Source organism: Hirundo rustica, chromosome 3, assembly GCF_015227805.2.
Source record: "Hirundo rustica isolate bHirRus1 chromosome 3, bHirRus1.pri.v3, whole genome shotgun sequence".
NCBI classification, from domain to species: domain Eukaryota; kingdom Metazoa; phylum Chordata; class Aves; order Passeriformes; family Hirundinidae; genus Hirundo; species Hirundo rustica.
This window is the reverse complement of record NC_053452.1, coordinates 43,064,996-43,083,073: the sequence shown is the minus strand read 5'-3', so window position 1 is coordinate 43,083,073 and position 18,078 is coordinate 43,064,996. Positions and strand designations below refer to the sequence as shown.

Below are 18,078 nucleotides of genomic sequence, written 5' to 3'. Positions count from 1 at the left end.
TTTGAAATAATTTATGAAGCAGTACCTCTTGGCCTTTTATTTTTTATAAATTATACAACAACTATCGTTTTTTTTAGACAATGAGATGAGTCTGTATTTAGTACTTCAATCATCGTTCTCAGGGTTGGAAAAGTCTCTGATACTGAGGGTAGGCTCTTGTAAGAAGGTGAAATACTGAAAGAGAAAAAAAAAAAGAAGTCATTTTTTGATGAGTTTTATAATTTACATGCAAGTTAACACGTTAAACTTAGACTTCTCTTCATCCCCTTCTCCAACAAACCTGGGACCCATGTCAAGAGGATCAGGCTTGGGGCAGATTGGCTGAAGGCTGCTGGGCAGAGAAGGAACTGCAGGTGCTGGTTGACAGCAGCTGAACATGAGGCCGCAGCGTGGCCAACAAGGCCGGTGGCACCCTGGCCTCTGTCAGCAATAGTGTGGCCAACAGGACCAGGGCAGTGATTGTCCTCCTGTACTTGGCTCTGGTGAGGCCACACCTCAAGTCCTGTATCCAGTTTTAGACACTGAGGTGCTGGAGTGAGTCCAGAGAAGGGTAGTGGAGCTGGTGAAGGGTCTGGAGCACAAGTCTTAGGAGAAGCAGCTGAGGGGAGTGGGGTTGTTTAGCCTGGGGAAAAGGAGGCTTAGGAGTGACCTTATTGCTCTCTACAACCACCTGAAAGGAGGGTGTAGCCAGGTGGGGGTTGGTCTCTTCTCTTAGGTTAACAAGGGACAAGACCAGAGGAAATTGGTTTAAGCTGCGCCAGGGAAGGTTTGGATTGGATATTAGGAAATATTTCTTCATGTGAAGGGTGAAGACATTGGAATAAGCTGCCCAGGGAAATAGTGCAATCACCATCCCTGGAAGTCATCCAAAGTGTGTGAACGCAGCACTTGGGGCCATGGTTTAGTGGTGAACACAGTGGTGCTGGATTAGCGGCTGGACTCAATGATCTTAAAGTTTTTTTCCCAGCCATAACGATTCAACGATTCTCAAAATCTGCTCTTCACAAACAGCTCTTGCATTTCATGACTACTCCTTCACCATACAAAATGAAAACAATGTCTACATAGAAGAGCTTTCAAAAGCTGCAGAAGTTAAAGAAAAAAAATGTATTGCTTTAAGTCTTCCAGCAGATATTTACCATATCCACTATTATTTGTCTACCACAGACAAATTAGCCACTCAGGCTAATTACCTTCATATTATTACATATATTACAGTCCGTTGGACTGTAGTTCTTCAGATTTTTTTCCTCAGCAAAGACAGCTTTAGCATTTTCTCCACTCTGTCTCATTTCCTCACCTATTATACATCTCTAATTTGACCCAACAATTCTCTAGGTTCTACTATACTACAAAGTGATATTGATTGAAAATAAATTGTTTCGGCAGGGTTATTTTTAACATGAATGACTTCCCTGATCTGGTTTGACAGGGATTCCCTTAAGTTTCAACAGTACAGCTGAGGGAGTCAGAAACACGTAGGTAGCACTGAAACGTCTTAAGCTGACTTGACTCCCAAGAAGGAAGTTTCTCATTGGTAAAGATATGTCTAAAAAAAAAAAAAGCAACAAACCCACAAAACCAAAACCAGCATAAATAGAGAGTTAATAAAGAAGATAATTGTGAGAATTACAGAAAAAAAATGTGGGAAACATAAATATTTTTTATTTCCAAGACAAGCATGTCTCAGTATTTGTGCAGACTACTTTTAACAGAAACCACAACTTGCTACACCTGTAGTTTAGAAATGTCACTCCTTAATGAATGCTGAATTTGACTCATTTACAAGTAGAATTTTAGCCTAAGTTTAACAAAGATGTCCTTGAATCTTATTAGCCCTCTTCACTTAGGAAGGGATTTTATAGTCTACTGAAATTCACCAGGCTCAGAACCCCTGATAATAAAGTTAAACAACACTAATCAGTATGAGGCGTTTGGCACTAAGAGCAGCTGCAGAGTTCCACAGTCTCTAAGAAGTTGGACCAGACCTCTAAGATCCTGTTCAAAGCAAGGTCAACTGAGAAGTCAAATCAGAGTGTCAAGGCTTTATCCTGACAAGTCTTGAAAATCTCCAGGGGTGGAGACTGCACAGCCTCTTTGGGCAGTCTGCTGATGAAAAGATTATGCCAAGTCTAAACGTTGTTTCAACTCATGCACATCGCTTTTTGTCTTCCCACCAAACACTCACAGGTCCTGCAGAGCTACTCTTACATCAAAGCATTACCTTCTCCAGGCTGAACAAGCCCAGCTCTCTCCTGTTAAGGCATTACTCCAGACCATTGGCTATATTGGTGGCTCTCTACCGAATTTGTTCTTGTTTATTTGTCTTTACTGTAGCTGAATGCAGAATTTCAAGTGTGGTCCAAAGTGATGAGTACCGCCTAAATCTGGTTATCCAAACATCAACTTAATCCATCTAGTTGTCCTTTTGTCCAGACCATAATGTGCTATCTTGATATGAGAGTACTGTGGGACCCTCGCTGAAGGAAAAATAAACATTAATTGCTCTCGTCACCCCGAAAAGTCAGTTTTTACTGGAGAAGCATCACTGGGTCACAGAACGTTAGGTAAGTTCATGTTGATTGTTTTCTGTGACTTTTTCCTTCATTTCAACTGAAATGCTTTCCTAGAGGACTCCATCTAGGGATCAAAATGAGGCTGACCAGCCAACAGTTTCTCTGGGTTTCCTTTTGGCCTTTCTGAAGAGGAACTCAAGATTTCCTTTCTTACAGTAACCAGCAATATCCCCTGATGCTTCCAAGGTTACAGATGGCCCCCTAAGGACCTTGGCCAATTCTCTCAGAACCCTTTAGCTGTCTTGACCCTGACTTGATGCATACTAGAACTGGTGTCATATCAGGCCCGATTTTTAGATTTTTAGATTTTGTACAGAGAATAACAACTAGGGGACCAATCAAATGCACCTGATTAATCATAACTCCTTGTCAGTGTATGCAGTATTAAATTATAAATTCGTATGAAAATCAAAAATTTGAAGCATTGCACAAAAGTCATGCACCTATACTAAGTAATGTAATTCTCCATACTCAAAATGTCCACCTACTTTGAAAACACTTATTCTCCAAATCAAAATAGAACTAAAGGATAAGCAAATTCCTTTGGATATATAGTTTGAAGAGACCCATAGGAATTTTTAAAATGGGTCAAAATTTCCCCTTGCTTTGTTCACTCGTTGCCACGTCTACTAATGATAAGCCATAATATAAGAAGACAAATTTGACCCACTGGATAAACTGAAGAGGATATTAATCCAAATAATTTCCTCAGAGGACAATACTCACATAACTGAATGTCTAGACTACTAACTACTCTGTTAGACTAGAAATATACTACTGTGTGTGTAAATGCAAATCTTGTCTCATCAGTTCCTAAACAGTGTTAAAAAATATACTGAATCCTTTACTAAACTCATAATTTCTAAGTAACATTTCTTAGTGTAGGCTTGAATTTTACATATAGTGTTTCACATTTTATGTCCCCATTCCCCATCTGAACTAAAGGATTTACCTTTTTAGATTCATCCAGCTCCTTGCTATTTTGCTAAAAGCTTCAGACCCTGGTGCTGTCATGGCTTCAAAATCAACCAGCTGAAAACACAAGGAAACAAAAGAGATATTAAGAAATTACAAAATTTTAAATTTCTCAGCTCCAGGAAAGGCTTTGAGGGCTTTGTTACTTATGTTCTTGGTAAGACAGGAATAAGCTTACCATCCAGTCTGTGCCCTGACTACGTTGTCCTTCACTATCCATGTGAAGTCAGCATTCAAGCCAGGCACTAAAATTCTGTGTGGGGTTTGCACACCCCAACACCACCAATACTGGAAGCTACACTGGCCATGGTTACTGAATGACTCGCCAGGCAGCAACAGGACTCTTGGCTACTGTGCACCTTTGACTTCAGAGCAGCCTGAAAACACGTGTTGTCTTAAGTCTGGGACCAGCTTAGCCCTTCCAACAACTCCAGCAAAAAACAAACTCCAATTTCAATCACCAGTTTCTTCCACGTCATGAAAGCTTTTTTAGAAAAAGGCTTATTTGTATTCAGGCACTCTGTTTCAGGAAAAACTCTCAAAGGTAAAGGCGTCCCCCAATGTTCATGTAAGTCAGAAATTCTGCTTAGTAGTAATCCTGAAACTCTGCTTGCCTGCATAAAATCAGTCAGCAAAATACTTCTCTATCAAGTCCTAAGAAAATACTTAAGAAGCGCCACAGAAGTGTTTTACCTTAGCTTGAACTCCCACAGAATGGAGAAGACACCAGCTTATGGTGCACTGGAAAGAAGCTTTCTTGCTGCTAAGCAAATGCTGCATGCTCTTAAAAGCTACTAGAGTTCATTGTACTCAAAGGAGTACATTGTTTTCAGAGCTTTCTAGAACAAAAGAGAAAAATCACCCTTTCTTCAGTTATACACACGCAGGGTATTTTCTTCAACAGCTTGGATTCTCACTGGAATTTTACTGATTCTTTTGACAATACAATTAAAGAGACAGATGTTCTCACTCCTTTCATGCTAAAAAGGTAATGCAGCTAACAACCCCCGACTGTGGAAGAAAAGGTAATCCTTTATTAAACAAGGTGATATAATACTCAAATACTCTATTGAGCAAGGAGGTATAATATTCAAATGCAGTCACTTAAAAACTAGGACTTAGTTTAACTTCAGCAGAACACAGAGGGGAAGGAGGAATCAAGAGAAGTTGCAAATCCATTTCTACTAACCAAGCCCTAAAAGCTCTATAATACACTGAGAGTACAGGCAGAAAATTTCTGCTGTGCACCAGAAAAGTCACTAATTCTGCCCCAGTGCTCTCAGAACCCTTCTCAAAGCAAGCTCAAAAGAGCAGCTCAGCACACTGGAAATGCTTCAGTAACAGATCTGTAATTCCTGTGGGATGAAACTGATGCAATCTGACTAATCCAAATTATTGCACATACCAACTCCAAATTCACCAGCTGTCAGATTAGCAATGGAATTTTCAACACTCTCTCAGGCTGCAAGTCATCATAGCATACAGCTGACCCATCTCCAGCAAATAAACATGAAACTTCCATTCATTCTCACAGCTCTTTCCCCGCATTTACAAGTATTACTTCCTCCATCAAGACTGAGCTAATGTACTTTGATACTTGCCTTTCCTTTAGGGATTTTTCCTGATACTTCTTTTCCACTTGCCATTAGTGCTCCCATGATCACTGAATAAGCTATCACACTAAAAGAATAAAATTAAAAGCAACAAATTGAGTAGAAGTCTTTCCATAATGTTATTTTAGACTACAAAAGAAATGGAACATAGTATTGTTTCATAGAAGGCTAGTAAATATTACTGTGCTAGTTATTTTAGAAGAAAAAAAAACAAGCACCAAAAAGCGTAAAAAGTGAAGTCACTGTAACTACCCAAAATCACTAGAATAAAGTTACGAACCTATGGAATTTTATTAATATTTCTACATTAGTCAGAACCATATTTTCAGACTTTGAAGTTCTTTAGACTTGACAGGGCTGAAAACAAAGCAGACTCCTGCTCTCAAGACTATCAGCTGTAGCCCAGAAGAGTTTATGAACTGCAACAGAGCTAGAGACACTGTAAAGCTGTTCAGTTATTTAATTTTTAGCCTTTTTTTTTTTTTTAACTGTGAATCTCAGACAGCATTTCTCTTAATTTTTACATTATATAAGATAAATGCAAAATCTGATTATAAACTCCCAAAATCTCAAGTGGTTTTTTCATACTGAACTGCATCTAAGAATAAGATTAAAGATGCTAAGTGCTTTATAGAACAGATTCAGAATAGTCTTAGATGTAAGCAGGTTTGCATTAAACTAGAATTCCAGTTGAAGAGTTCTGTGACATATGGGACTTTATCCAACAGTTTCATTTGGCGACCCTAACAGTTGCAACAGTTTACTAAAACAATATTTTAGTGTATTGCATTAAATTATGTCAAAGTATATTTCATCTTAAATACACATTTCAGAAAAACTTCCTAAGTGAAATTACAGTGGTGAAAGACAATATGGATGAGAAAACCAAGCATTACAATTTAAAAATGACACTTCTCAATGTGTGAGCTTATGTCTATAAACATGGACTACTTGTCATTTTAAATATACAAGCAGCTATTGATAGTTACCATTAGCAATTACAAACTAGCTTTTAAAACAGTACCAAGTCAGTTCCCATTGTCACAACAGCACAAAAGGAGAGCCTGTGCAGGGCACACAGCTCTGTTAAAAAATATTAATATCAAAAAATACATTAAGATACTGCAAGACATGGACACTGTACATCAGGCATTCAAGGTAACAGACATGATGAATACCAACACTAACCTAGATCCTCTTGAAAGTGGCATTAAATTATAGAAGTAGTAAACTAGAGACAGGATCAAGTTACAAACAGCATCTACTTCCTAAGAGAGAGAGAAAAAAAAAGTGTGAATTAAATATCATTTAATAGCCAGGTAATATCTTATAAAGATACACATTGGAAAGTCTTATGTTACCACAATTATTTTTTAAGAACCATTTTGAATGTGAAAATGTCAAACGGTGAAGTTTGAAGTCTGATTAACAGATATTTAAACAAACTACTTTGTTGTATTTTTAACATTTATGTGAAACATAGTTTACCTACACACCTATCAAAGGATGAAAAAGCACAAGCTCAAATGTAGTCAGATTGGCCTAGCATATCAAACTGACGAACACAATTCTAGTGCTTCTCACAAATTCGTGTTACTCATCTTATATGTACCCACCATGAGCCAAATCCTAAGCAGTACTTCTAGGGCTGACAACAAAGGCTATCTCAGACCCAGGAGGAAAATAAGAAAAGACCAGAACACACTGTGACATTGAGACCTTGCCTGGACACTCTCTAGTACTGCAGGCAAAGCACAGCAAATCTTAAAGTAACAGACAGAATTATAGCAACTTCATATGGTATTTGTCATAATTGGGTTTAAGTAACTTCATTACCTAAGAACTCTGTCAACAAGTATTAGAACAGGGACTATTAAACAGAGAGTAGAAAAATATAAAAGGCTTTTTCAAGGAATTAATAATTCCTTGAACAGCCTTACCCCCAGCTCTGCAGACAGAATTAGAATTTTTCCTTTAGCTGTTAGATCCTTATATAGTGCATCTATTTCTGCATGATACAGCTGTGTTCTCTCTTCTGTCGTCTGAGTTTCTACTGAAAACAGTATGTTCCCCACTCTGTTAAGCAGATGAAAAAGAAAAGGAGGTAAGAAATTTTTGAACAGAACTTGATGCATATCCAGGGTAAATTACAAATCTACTACAGTTACACATCACCTTTTTCCTATCATCTTCCTTAGGCAGGAGATTATGTGCATTACTTCCCATTTAACTGAAAAACCCCAAAAATCACTGAATTAAAAATTCTACATCACATTCTAAGTTTGAAAGAATATATAAAGACTGCCACCTAATCGAAGATGAAGTATTTCCATTGAAAAATACCTGACAAGCATTATTGTTTCATTTAAACTGTGGATAAAAAATAAGAAATATGAAATTTTAAAATATCTTCACAGACTTAGGATTTTTGTATAGAACACAGAGTGCAGTTTTCTTCATTTCTAAACTACCAAAACAGGATTGTTTTGGTATAAAGCAGTTACAAACTATGGATCAAAACAGAATGAATGATACTGAACAAAGTTTGTCTAGAACAAAGTTAGGCTATTTACTGACACCAAAATATTCTCCTCAAAATAGTGAGGCCATATATTTAATGCTCTTTCACCATTTATAAGCCTGTGATTTAGAATGTAAAATAAAAACCCAAGAGATACATTAACATTTTAGCAAGGAAGTTTGGATTCTATGCCACTAATTGAAAGTACACATCTGGGAAAAATCCCAATGCACAGAATTTTATTTTGTAAAGAAATGTATTTATTAGTATGACATCACTTCTGAGCTTCAGACTTGCTCATTTGTCAGAAACACACGGAATCAGAGTCCAAAAAGTGAGACATTAACTATCTCACTCAGAGAGTGACCTAAAGGCTTCTGATTGTTCTCTCATACATTCGAGTAATTTTTAAATTTTCCCCTGCAGATAGGTCTACAAACACCTCAAATATAAAAAAGACCAAAATCTCAAATAGAAGAGATTGTCTCCTATTCTTAGATCACAGAAATTTCCATTCTCTTCAGGGCTTCTCAGTCAACAAAAAAGACAAGGTCTCACAAGAAGAAATGTATTTTGATATGTATAAAGAGGTATTTGATATTTTTCCCCTTTAGGCATTTTATAGTCTAAGCTGAAAAACAAGGTCTCTTTTTACTTTTGTGCTATATGTTAAGAGAATCAACTCAGTTCCATCAGTGTATCCATATTCCCTTTTTCTTGAAAACACAACAGGAATCAAGTCCTCAAATGAATAAACTTTAGTTATTTACAAATGTCACTAGTGAAAAACAAACCCCACTTCATGTGAGCAGAAACGGCATTTCAGACAATTAATGGCTAATAGTTCACCATTACTTAATGTCCCTTAACCCCTGAAAACAGTGAACATACTTATCTCCAGTTATTGTAATTGAGAATCCATCATATTCTTTCCCTTGATCCTTCAGGCTGGGAACTTTTGTGTTCACAGTGAATCCATCTCTGGTTTTACTGTTAAACTGCTTTCAAAAGTTAAAAAAAAAAAAAAAAAAAAAAAGTGATATTAGAGGTAGCAGAGACAGAGACTGCCTACCTGTTGCTTTGAAGCACAAAGTACATGGAGTAGAAACGAACACGGACAATCTTAGCGAACAGAACAAAGTTACTCTTAGCGCCACTATTTCATTCATCCTTTATTTCCTGCAGAATGGAAACCATAAACACTGAATGAGGCATAGTGGCACTCAACTTTATAACGAAATAGTGAATAAAATGTGCTGTTTATGAAAAGCAACTGTACAAAGCTGTTCAAGTTGTATAGATTCCTCCCCAAGTTGCATATTGATGGTAATCTTTTGGCGCAATGATGTAAATGGAAAAGCAGGAATTTGAGATCCCATTTTGTGTTTACACTAAGAAGTGGCTGTATTCGTCCAAGTGTGAATTCCAGAATACAACTCAAAGAAACAGTTTCTTAACTGTGATCCAGTTTCAATTGATGTTTATCCACATAGGAAGGAAAATATCTCTAGGTTTAAGAATTTTACAAAGCTACGTTATCTAAGAGTAACACTGTAGCCAGAGAGTCTAAACCAGACAGGACTGCATTTAAGCAAAGCCAAAAGCCCAACTTTCCACATACAGCATTTTCCAGCTACCCAAATCACCCAATTACATCACTATTAGAAAGATTTATTTTATATAGGCACTAATAATGACTAATATGCACTAGTATTTACTCAGGCAGTTATTTGTATTAACCCAAAACCTGTGATTCAAAGTGTTTTGTTCCAGGAGAATCTGCATTTATTTTGTAGGAACAAAAAGCCTCTGGTGAGACAGCATTCCACTTCGATAAGTTTGGAATGGGATCCAGGAGACTCAAACCAGACCCAAATATACAGGTATGGAAACTGGGAAGAATATTTGTTGCCACTTGAGACGTTTGCTTTGAAATAATAATGTAAAGTCCACTATGCTTATATATTTTCATTATCCTCTTGGAGCAACCTGTATTTTTAATTCCACCAGTAGCATTTTTTCTGGCCTCAGATTTCTAAGTAACCACACTAGATGCACACGTTTGTGTGCCAGTATGGAACACGTAGTTGTCCATCCACCCCAATATCTACTACCTCTTTAGCAAAAGCTTTTGCTTAGGTTCAGTTTGTATCCACTTGGTTTCATCTTTCAAAGCCAAGGACAGTAATATCAAAAGGACATCTGAAATGAAGGTGTCTTCAAAGAACATATATTCACAATATATTATAAAAACCCATAGAAAAATGTAGTGCTTAGCCACATAGTTCCTGTAAAGATAACTGTAATGCATGATTGAGCACTAGTACCCAGAACACATCCAAACCCAGACAGTCTGTCAGGAGTAGCAGCAAGGCAGCTTCAGAGATCTCTGCTCTGTGGCAACCCAGCTGCTTTGCTTAGATACAAAATTCCAATGTGGACACACGAGATAAGAAAGTAAAGAATTTGTCTCTATTAAGCATAACTGTTTCTTCCCAAAATTTATTCTGCTCTGATTAAAGCTCTGTACGCTCCTTTAAAAAGACATACTTTGTAACTTTGTTTCTGCAACCCCAAATCCTTCCATGCTGCCCACCCTACATTAATTTGGAGGAACGGAGGGGAAAGGGGAACAACTTTTACTTAAACCCAGCTCAAGCCTTACTACTCAAGTTGAGATAAGGGTATAAATCATTTGCAGGTCAACTTTTCTACAAAGACCACCAGCAGCAGGAAGAAAACCTACAAGTTTCCCACTCCTTATTCGCCAAGTCTTCCTAAGCTCAAAACTGTTATCCAGGATTTCATTTTAGCTGTCAGTCACAAAGCACAGCTATTCCCCCACTTTCCTGTGCCAGCCCCACCACATACTGAGCTGCACCAAGGAACCTAAAAGTCAAAAGAGCTTCCATATTCCTAATCTTTCAGGCACATCAATCAATTTTCTCCTTCCTATTATACAGGCACAGAGTGAGCCCACTATGGCAGATCCAACCACAAACCCTCTCTGCTGAGAAGGCTGGCTTCAAAGAAAAGAATTACATTTAACATTCTGGTTCCCTATAATTTTGTTACCAATTCACAGTTAGGCCAAGGATTTCAAATATACATCACCCATTTGAACATATCAAAAGGAAAGGTCCCACCCTATGTATGAAGATTTGGAGTAACCTGAGCTAGTATTTCCAGTTACTCATTTTAAGTTTATATACTATGGTTTTATTTTGAGGAACTCAATATGCCCCAGAACACATTTTATGATTTTTACCATATATTAAAGTTTTTCTGTAATTTACCTTCATGATGGGAAGAAGATCTTCTACTTTATGTACCTTTTCCAAAGCTTCTCGAACCTCTAGCAGTCCTTTTGGATTATTAGCACTGGAAAAAAATTAAATATGAAATACAACAGTTGAACACATGTAGCATTTCTGGAAATTCACATACCTTTAACCTAATCAGCCATAGTGAAGTAAGTTATTAGAAGTTAATTATTTATTTTCTGAAAATTACTTCCTTTATACTTGTCCACATGCTCTCCTTATATTTCAAAAAGCAAATTTCTCCTATATCAGCTCAGCTTATTTTTTTCAGCTCCAAACCTCAATTTCAGTATTCAGATTTATCTTACTCTAATCAATTACTCTACCTGACTCCTGCTATTGGCCTCTCAAAAGCATCAAACAGCGGTGGCATGAGTGTGTGTGGGAAGGGGGTTCTAGGTGAGGAAAGACTGAAGAAGACAGTTAAAATTAGAAATATTCTGCACAAAATACACACATCTGTGTAGCCTCAAAGGCAAGTAAATACTTCAGACACAGGCACAGCTGGATCATGAAGAAACCTGCTGAATTATTGCTGTAATAATTATTAATTACATGATACCAGATTTTAAGAACAGAATTATTGTAGAAATCACAGTACAAAATGGTCTGGTTCAAGGTCAAATGCTACTGGGCTTACTCTGAACAAACTTCCTAGCAACAGAGGACAGACTGCCAGTTACTAAAGAACTTACATAGTTTTAGCAACTATCAAATTTCTAAAACTTAAACATTTTCAACTATTATAAGGAATTTCTTAGCTTTCAGGTTTTGATATTTAAGTAGCATAATGAGATTGAAAAACAGAACTCAGTATTTAAGAAAAGTCACCAGGTCAAAGGAAAACTAGAGGGTTTAAAGCTAAAAGAATTTTTTAGGTTTTTATGTTATCAGAATACTGAGCCACAGTATTCAGTACAGATGCCAACATCAATTTTCGTATTACCTTTAGTTGTATTATTTCATTCAGGAGTCTACAACTCTCTTCAATTCCAGTTAATTCAAAACTACTTGTCAAACACCTGTTTCAATGAAAATTACCTCCCATAGCTTCTTTTTTCTTCTTTTTTCTTCTTTTCCTCACTTCTTAATAAACTAATCTCAATAGTCAGAGTAACTGGACTTGATTCTACCAGAAGGAAACCCAACATCCTTAATAAATCATATGCTTAGAAAGAATAGAGATCCAATCATGACAGAACTACGGCTACAAATTCAAAACAGTTATTAGTTTCTAGGTACACTGTAATTCACAGAGGTTTTTTTTCCCTATTAGCTTAAGTTTCTTTATGTGGCAATGAACAGAGTTTTCCATTTCCAGTAGGAATTAAACCAATTATATATACTAAGGAAACCAGAACTTACTAAACTAAGAAAAAAAAAATCTCTCAGACTATGTGAAATGAGTATTATGTAAATTTCAGATCACTATTACCAGGTGAACAAAGCAGGGGGGAAAAAAGTTGTAATTTACCCATGATAAACAAGGATCCTGTCTTTGATAAAATGAAGAATTTTCTCAAAGTATTCCAGGTACCGCATGTTAATGACCTGTCCCCTACAAAGAAAAGAAAGGGTTTTTTGAAGTCTTGTTTTTCAACCCAACATTCCAGGACAAAAATATTACTCATTAATATTTGACACAATTTTATTCACAGTAGCTCTGTAAATTAAAGGAATGAACCACATAGGGTGTATCTACACGATGAATTGCCAATCCCCCATTTTTAAAACAGATTACATTGTGAACTTGCTCAAACTCAAGTCTCATTAGAACTGTTCCCTGATAAACTGCTTTCCATGCACATTTCCCCATTTTTAGTGTGCCTGATGCTAGCAAATCTTATCTATATGATAATTATCAAGTTGTAAAAGATAAAATCTTCCCTAGACTCATAGATACAACACAACTAGAAAAGAATTCTCAATCTGCACATCTAGAGAACCAACACTTCCCAGTTTACGTATTTGGCAATATAGATGTTGATCTGCTCTGACTGTCCATATATATTTTTTTTATTCACCTATGTCCCTCTATATTGAAATAATTTTGCTTTTAATCCCAACAGCTACAAGAAGAAACTGAAAAATAAAAACATTTAAAAGGTGTTGCTTTTTCCCTTGGACTACTAAGTAAAAAAAAAAAAAAAAAATCAATATTAAAATGTGGTAGAGACCTGTTAGGATTATAATCACTCTTATCACTCTTAGAGGAGAAATTACATACCATTACTGCATTTGTAGAAGTCCTCCCTCTTCTCCCAGTCTACAAAACAAGATTTTATAAAGCAAGCGTTATCGCCCTCTGAGGAAGCAAAACCACTGTCAATCACAGGAAGCTGTGTACACCTAACTTTTTCTTTCCACTTTAAGGGACTTTTGGCAGCTCAAGTCCCTGTCTAATGTCTCACTTGACAGTCTCTCAACTAAGGAGGCCTAGTCTCAGAAAACCAGCAGAAACAGTCCTCAAAAGCTGAACAGATTTAGAACACATACACATATCTGCACATAGGAAAGGGAGGCAGGAAAAGCGGAAGGATGAAGACAAACCTAATATACAGAATTTGCCCTTGTTGTACGTCCCATCGTTTTCCATCTGTATTAAAAAAATATCTGTACAACAGGCAGTAGCGTGTCAGTATAAGGAAGTGGATTCTCCTTTAGTGTCATCTTGGAAGATACATCCAAAGCAGGCCTATCATTCTATAAGGCCATCTAGAAGCTATTGTACCGAGACAGACTTTTGGTGGGTGATCAAAAGCAATTTGTGCTTATTCCCACCCTTTCTTCTTGTTTAGTAAACACTACCGCCAAGAACTCAGAAGTTGCAGTGTTCCATAGTGTCTTGTTTTTTTAAATATGAACATTAAGCACACCACTAATGTTTAGCTGATCACAAGTCCTTGCTTTGTCTATGAAATCAACTAAAGCTTTCCAAAACATTTTCTATACTTTAACTCAGACTTACTAGCTTGGATCATTTAAGCCAGAAAGGAGAGAAGCCACATTCACCCTTGTCTATAGACCAACAAAGAGACAGCTGACACACCTGCATCTTGAGAACATTAACATCTGAAAGCCTACCAGAAGTTGTGAATGCAAGATGTTTCTTATACCTCTTTTAAAAAAGGTCCCTAAATTGACACAAAACAAAAAAGGAGTTTGTTTTCTGACACACTCCAAACATCTTGGCATTCTGAAAAAGAAAAAAAAATTAAAATTCAGCAGACACTGAATGCTAGTGCCTCCATGACAAGACTCATTTGACAGGAATCACTGAACAATACTGGATTCCCAGTGGAAACATTTTGAGTAAAGAAAAAGGTTGTGCTAACGGACAAGTAATTCAAGTATTTCTGCCCACAGAAATTCCTGGTGTACAATTCAGATGAAATAAAACCTAGAGACAGCTTGAGCTCAGCATGACTAGGTCTTTTACGAACGTTAGAAGAACGCCCAACTGCTGTTGGCTACACTTCTTGTTTGACTGTACAGCTTTTATCTTAATACACAAAATAACCATGCAAACTGCTATTTGTCAGCCTACATCTACTGTTACACCTGGCTGTCAGGTAGCCATGCTATTATAGAAAAAATTCAGTGTTAGTCATATGGGTATGAGAATAACTTTCAAACCACAACCGAACTATAAAACAACTATGAAACTATAAAACAAAGTACATCTTCCTGAAGGACAGCCAAAAGACTATAAAGCCCTCTCAGTTAGCAAGAAAAGGGTATTAGTTCTGTGCCCTATTAGTCTCTTCAATCAGCAGTCATTTTACAAGCTGAGTAATGTAAAAAGAAAATTATACTAATCTGCATAATTCTTTAAGAAGAAATTGTCATTTAGAAATCATAGTGAACTAGAACATGCTTCAAAACTAAAATAAATTGAAAAAAACACAACCATTACCACTTAATGTGTTCATTTATTTTATCCCTCATATCATGTGAAATCATGAGGATGGAGCCAAAAGCAGAAACAAATCACAACAGAAAGGTTATCAAAGAAAGTAGATGAAGAATTTAAGGCTGGAGAACGACCAAACCAGAAAAGGTTTCCAGAGTCAAAAAGAATGCAATCACCATCCAGTACTAAAGCATAAGTAACTTCTAAGGCAGTGGTATTTAGGCTGCTTCATATCTATTGTTTCTTCAAAAAAGGCACCAAACCAGTATTTTTCAGAGAACCATTACTTAGCTATCAAATAAGCACAACCAAGATGCTGATGAGATCCCCAAAAGCCATGGCTGAGCCAAACTGAAAAGGTTAGAATTAGTTCCACTGCGGGCCTACAATTCTGAATGTTCATGAAGCTTATTTCAGACTTCTATAAAATGACCAAAACAGCTGTAACAGTACATTGTCAGTTTGGCCAGCATTCCCTGACAAAATGAAAAGAAGTGAAAAAGTACTTTGGCTACTGCAAACCAAGAGTTTCTGACAAAGAGGTTCTGTCTGTACAAGCACATATCTCTGCAGATTAAACATTTAGTGTTAGTTTCAGGACATTAATTAGTGTTGTTACATGAATGCCTTTCTGCCAACATTGATCACCGAGAAGTTAGCTTTTACTCTCACATTTAGAAATAAAACCATGAAGAAACAGGTGAAGTATGGAATGCATCTCTGTCTCCAAGTACAGATGATTGTGGTTTCTGCTGCATTTTAAATACAAGAGAGAAATGCAGCAACAGCAAAGATGGAAACAGCTTGGAGCCCAAACACTTGGCTTGAGTGAAGAGAGAAGCCTGAGCACAAGCCTGTTCAAAAAGCAATACATCTTGCAAAGTAAATGATCTGCACTGCAGTTTAATGCTGAATTAATCACTCCATAACGTAACAGAGAGGCGGCTAGGGTCCAGTCCACTGAAAGGAAGAATCAGGACAAATCCTCATTAGCCTCTGCATACGAACATCAGAACATCATTACTTTTCTCTGCCTGAAATAATTCTTAAGAAGGCTTTGTTTCCCTTATTCTCCTTTTTCAGTACAGCTTCTCAAAGAATAAAGAGATAGACATATATAAAAGCACAATAACAGATCAAAGATTGAGTGTTTCCCATGAGGGGGTGGAATAAGATGAAAGCTGGCTACATATTTACTTACACAAACACACTCTGCTCCTGTGATTGACAGTGATGTTGCCACATCGAGTCTATCACACTTGTACCACTTCAAGGGAAGTAGCACTGTCATGACTACAAATATAGTTTTGCAGCATGGGAGAAGATGGAACGTACAACAGTGGTTGAATCATTTAAATTTTACCTTTATTTGCAAGTGTAACTGTTATCTTCCACAGGTTACTTATTTTGTCATTTTTGCTTTACTCTGGCCTGCCTTGAAAACAACTACGAGAACTATGTTTTTCCTCTTCACTGTAAATTTGTATTAAAGCAAATAGAACAGCACTGTTTCAATTTTGATGCCACTGCCTTTGAGGGGCAGCATTTGCAAAAATTACAACTATGATGAACTCAATAAAATTTTTACATTTAAGGTTATTGGGGAAACAAAAACAGCATGTGAAAATATGCATATTCTGGATCCTTGTTAGAAGCTGCTACAACTCAGTTGTACAATTGAAATTCAGGAAAAAGAGGAAATATCGTAAGGGAAAATTGTGCAAAATCCCAAATGTTCCATCAGGAAACCTAAAATAAATATCAGAGTAAAACAACAAGCACATATACATTCAATACTGCAAAATGCTGTTTCACAAGGAGCTGGTAATTTCTGGTACAATCCCTTAGTGTGTGTGGGAATGCTGTTTGGTAAAACTCTCATACCTGATTAAGTTAATGTGATTATTGAAACCCCTGCTAAGGCTCCGGGCAGGCATTTGGTCCAACCAAAGCACAGGCTGGTCAGGGTCAGCTATCCTATGAAGACAAAGGATATCAACATTGGCACACGTTTCAATCCATGTAATATTTCTAATAGAGCTTTATTCACCAACAGATCAATTTTAGGCAAAAACTAGAATTCAGATATTAACTTTTCCTGAAACCCAGGGGTTTTTCTTACAAAAACCTTACAACTCAAACATTTGATATTTCTGGACTTGAAACTGTTAAGTTTATATTTGCCTTAGCTGCAATGGATCCTATAGCCTCTCACAGCTTTGCTTCAACTGGAAGATGCTATTCTGATTTTTCGCCTCCTTTATAGAAGAAAAATGGAGCATTTTTGTAAGTGCACTCATTGTACCTACACCATCCTTTTCTTTTATCAGAACCTTTCTAGTTACAGAATGGCAGCAAGTGCTCATTTTCCTGTCCATGAGTGCAGCTCTTTGGTTAGCTGGAGCACTCATCATGACAACCAATCCAGGCTTGCTGTCTGTCCTCTGTGACCATTACCTTCGCCACTTCACAGCAATATCAAACATATCTCTCCATTGCATCAGTCTGGTTTTCCCGTTCATCCGAACTTTGGAGTTTGCCCAAGTCCGCTGCACAGCTTGCATTACTTCTAGAGTGGCCAATCCCATTGCTGAGGTGAGGCAGGAGGACAGAGGTACCAACAACAGAAACAGAAAACCAATTAGAGCCAAATACTCAGTTTTGCACAGACAGGAAAACTGAAGCAGGAAAACAATGTCTTTACAGGAAAATAATGGACAACATCAAAAAGTCAGGGAGATCCTAATTTCCAGGGCCCAGATAGGTTCAGAATATGCTTATGATTATTTTAAACTTTCTATCTGATTTGAAAGAAACACAGCATAAAACTAATTTGCAGATAGAAAAGATACAGCACTCAATTATCACTACACTGACTTCCCCCCATCCCCCCTCAAATTTACAGAGCATTTTCAGTATACCTCTATGTATCCTTTTATTTGGAAGAAATCCTGGTGTCTCATACTGCATCATGGAACCCAGATGATCAGCTACACATATGAGTTCTTGCACATCAGGCTTATAGCTTTCAAAATTCTGAAATAACACATCTCTTACAGAGGAGAAAAGCATGCATCAGACATAGCTTGGCTATGAAAGTCCTGAAAGCATTTTACAAACAAATCTGTGTTTTACAAATCAATACCATTGGTGTGAG

At 37.0% G+C, this 18,078-nt stretch overlaps 1 protein-coding gene across 3 annotated transcripts in view; it reads right to left on the bottom strand.

Moving 5' to 3' along the window:
• Positions 1 to 18,078, bottom strand: part of TTC13 (tetratricopeptide repeat domain 13) — a 39,400-nt gene continuing 21,322 nt past the window's right edge. For 2 of the 3 annotated variants that reach the window (XM_040058085.1, XM_040058084.2), the window contains exons 13-23: positions 17,843 to 17,973; positions 17,379 to 17,511; positions 16,806 to 16,898; positions 12,483 to 12,566; positions 10,982 to 11,066; positions 8,577 to 8,686; positions 7,105 to 7,240; positions 6,353 to 6,432; positions 5,153 to 5,231; positions 3,529 to 3,608; positions 1 to 174 (exon numbers count right to left, since the gene is read on the bottom strand). In XM_040058085.1, coding sequence (XP_039914019.1) covers positions 51 to 174; positions 3,529 to 3,608; positions 5,153 to 5,231; positions 6,353 to 6,432; positions 7,105 to 7,240; positions 8,577 to 8,686; positions 10,982 to 11,066; positions 12,483 to 12,566; positions 16,806 to 16,898; positions 17,379 to 17,511; positions 17,843 to 17,973 — 1,135 coding nt within the window. In that variant the 3' untranslated portion in view covers positions 1 to 50. The remainder of the gene's footprint in view (positions 175 to 3,528; positions 3,609 to 5,152; positions 5,232 to 6,352; positions 6,433 to 7,104; positions 7,241 to 8,576; positions 8,687 to 10,981; positions 11,067 to 12,482; positions 12,567 to 16,805; positions 16,899 to 17,378; positions 17,512 to 17,842; positions 17,974 to 18,078) is intronic. The other variant, XM_058419687.1, reaches the window with a different exon arrangement.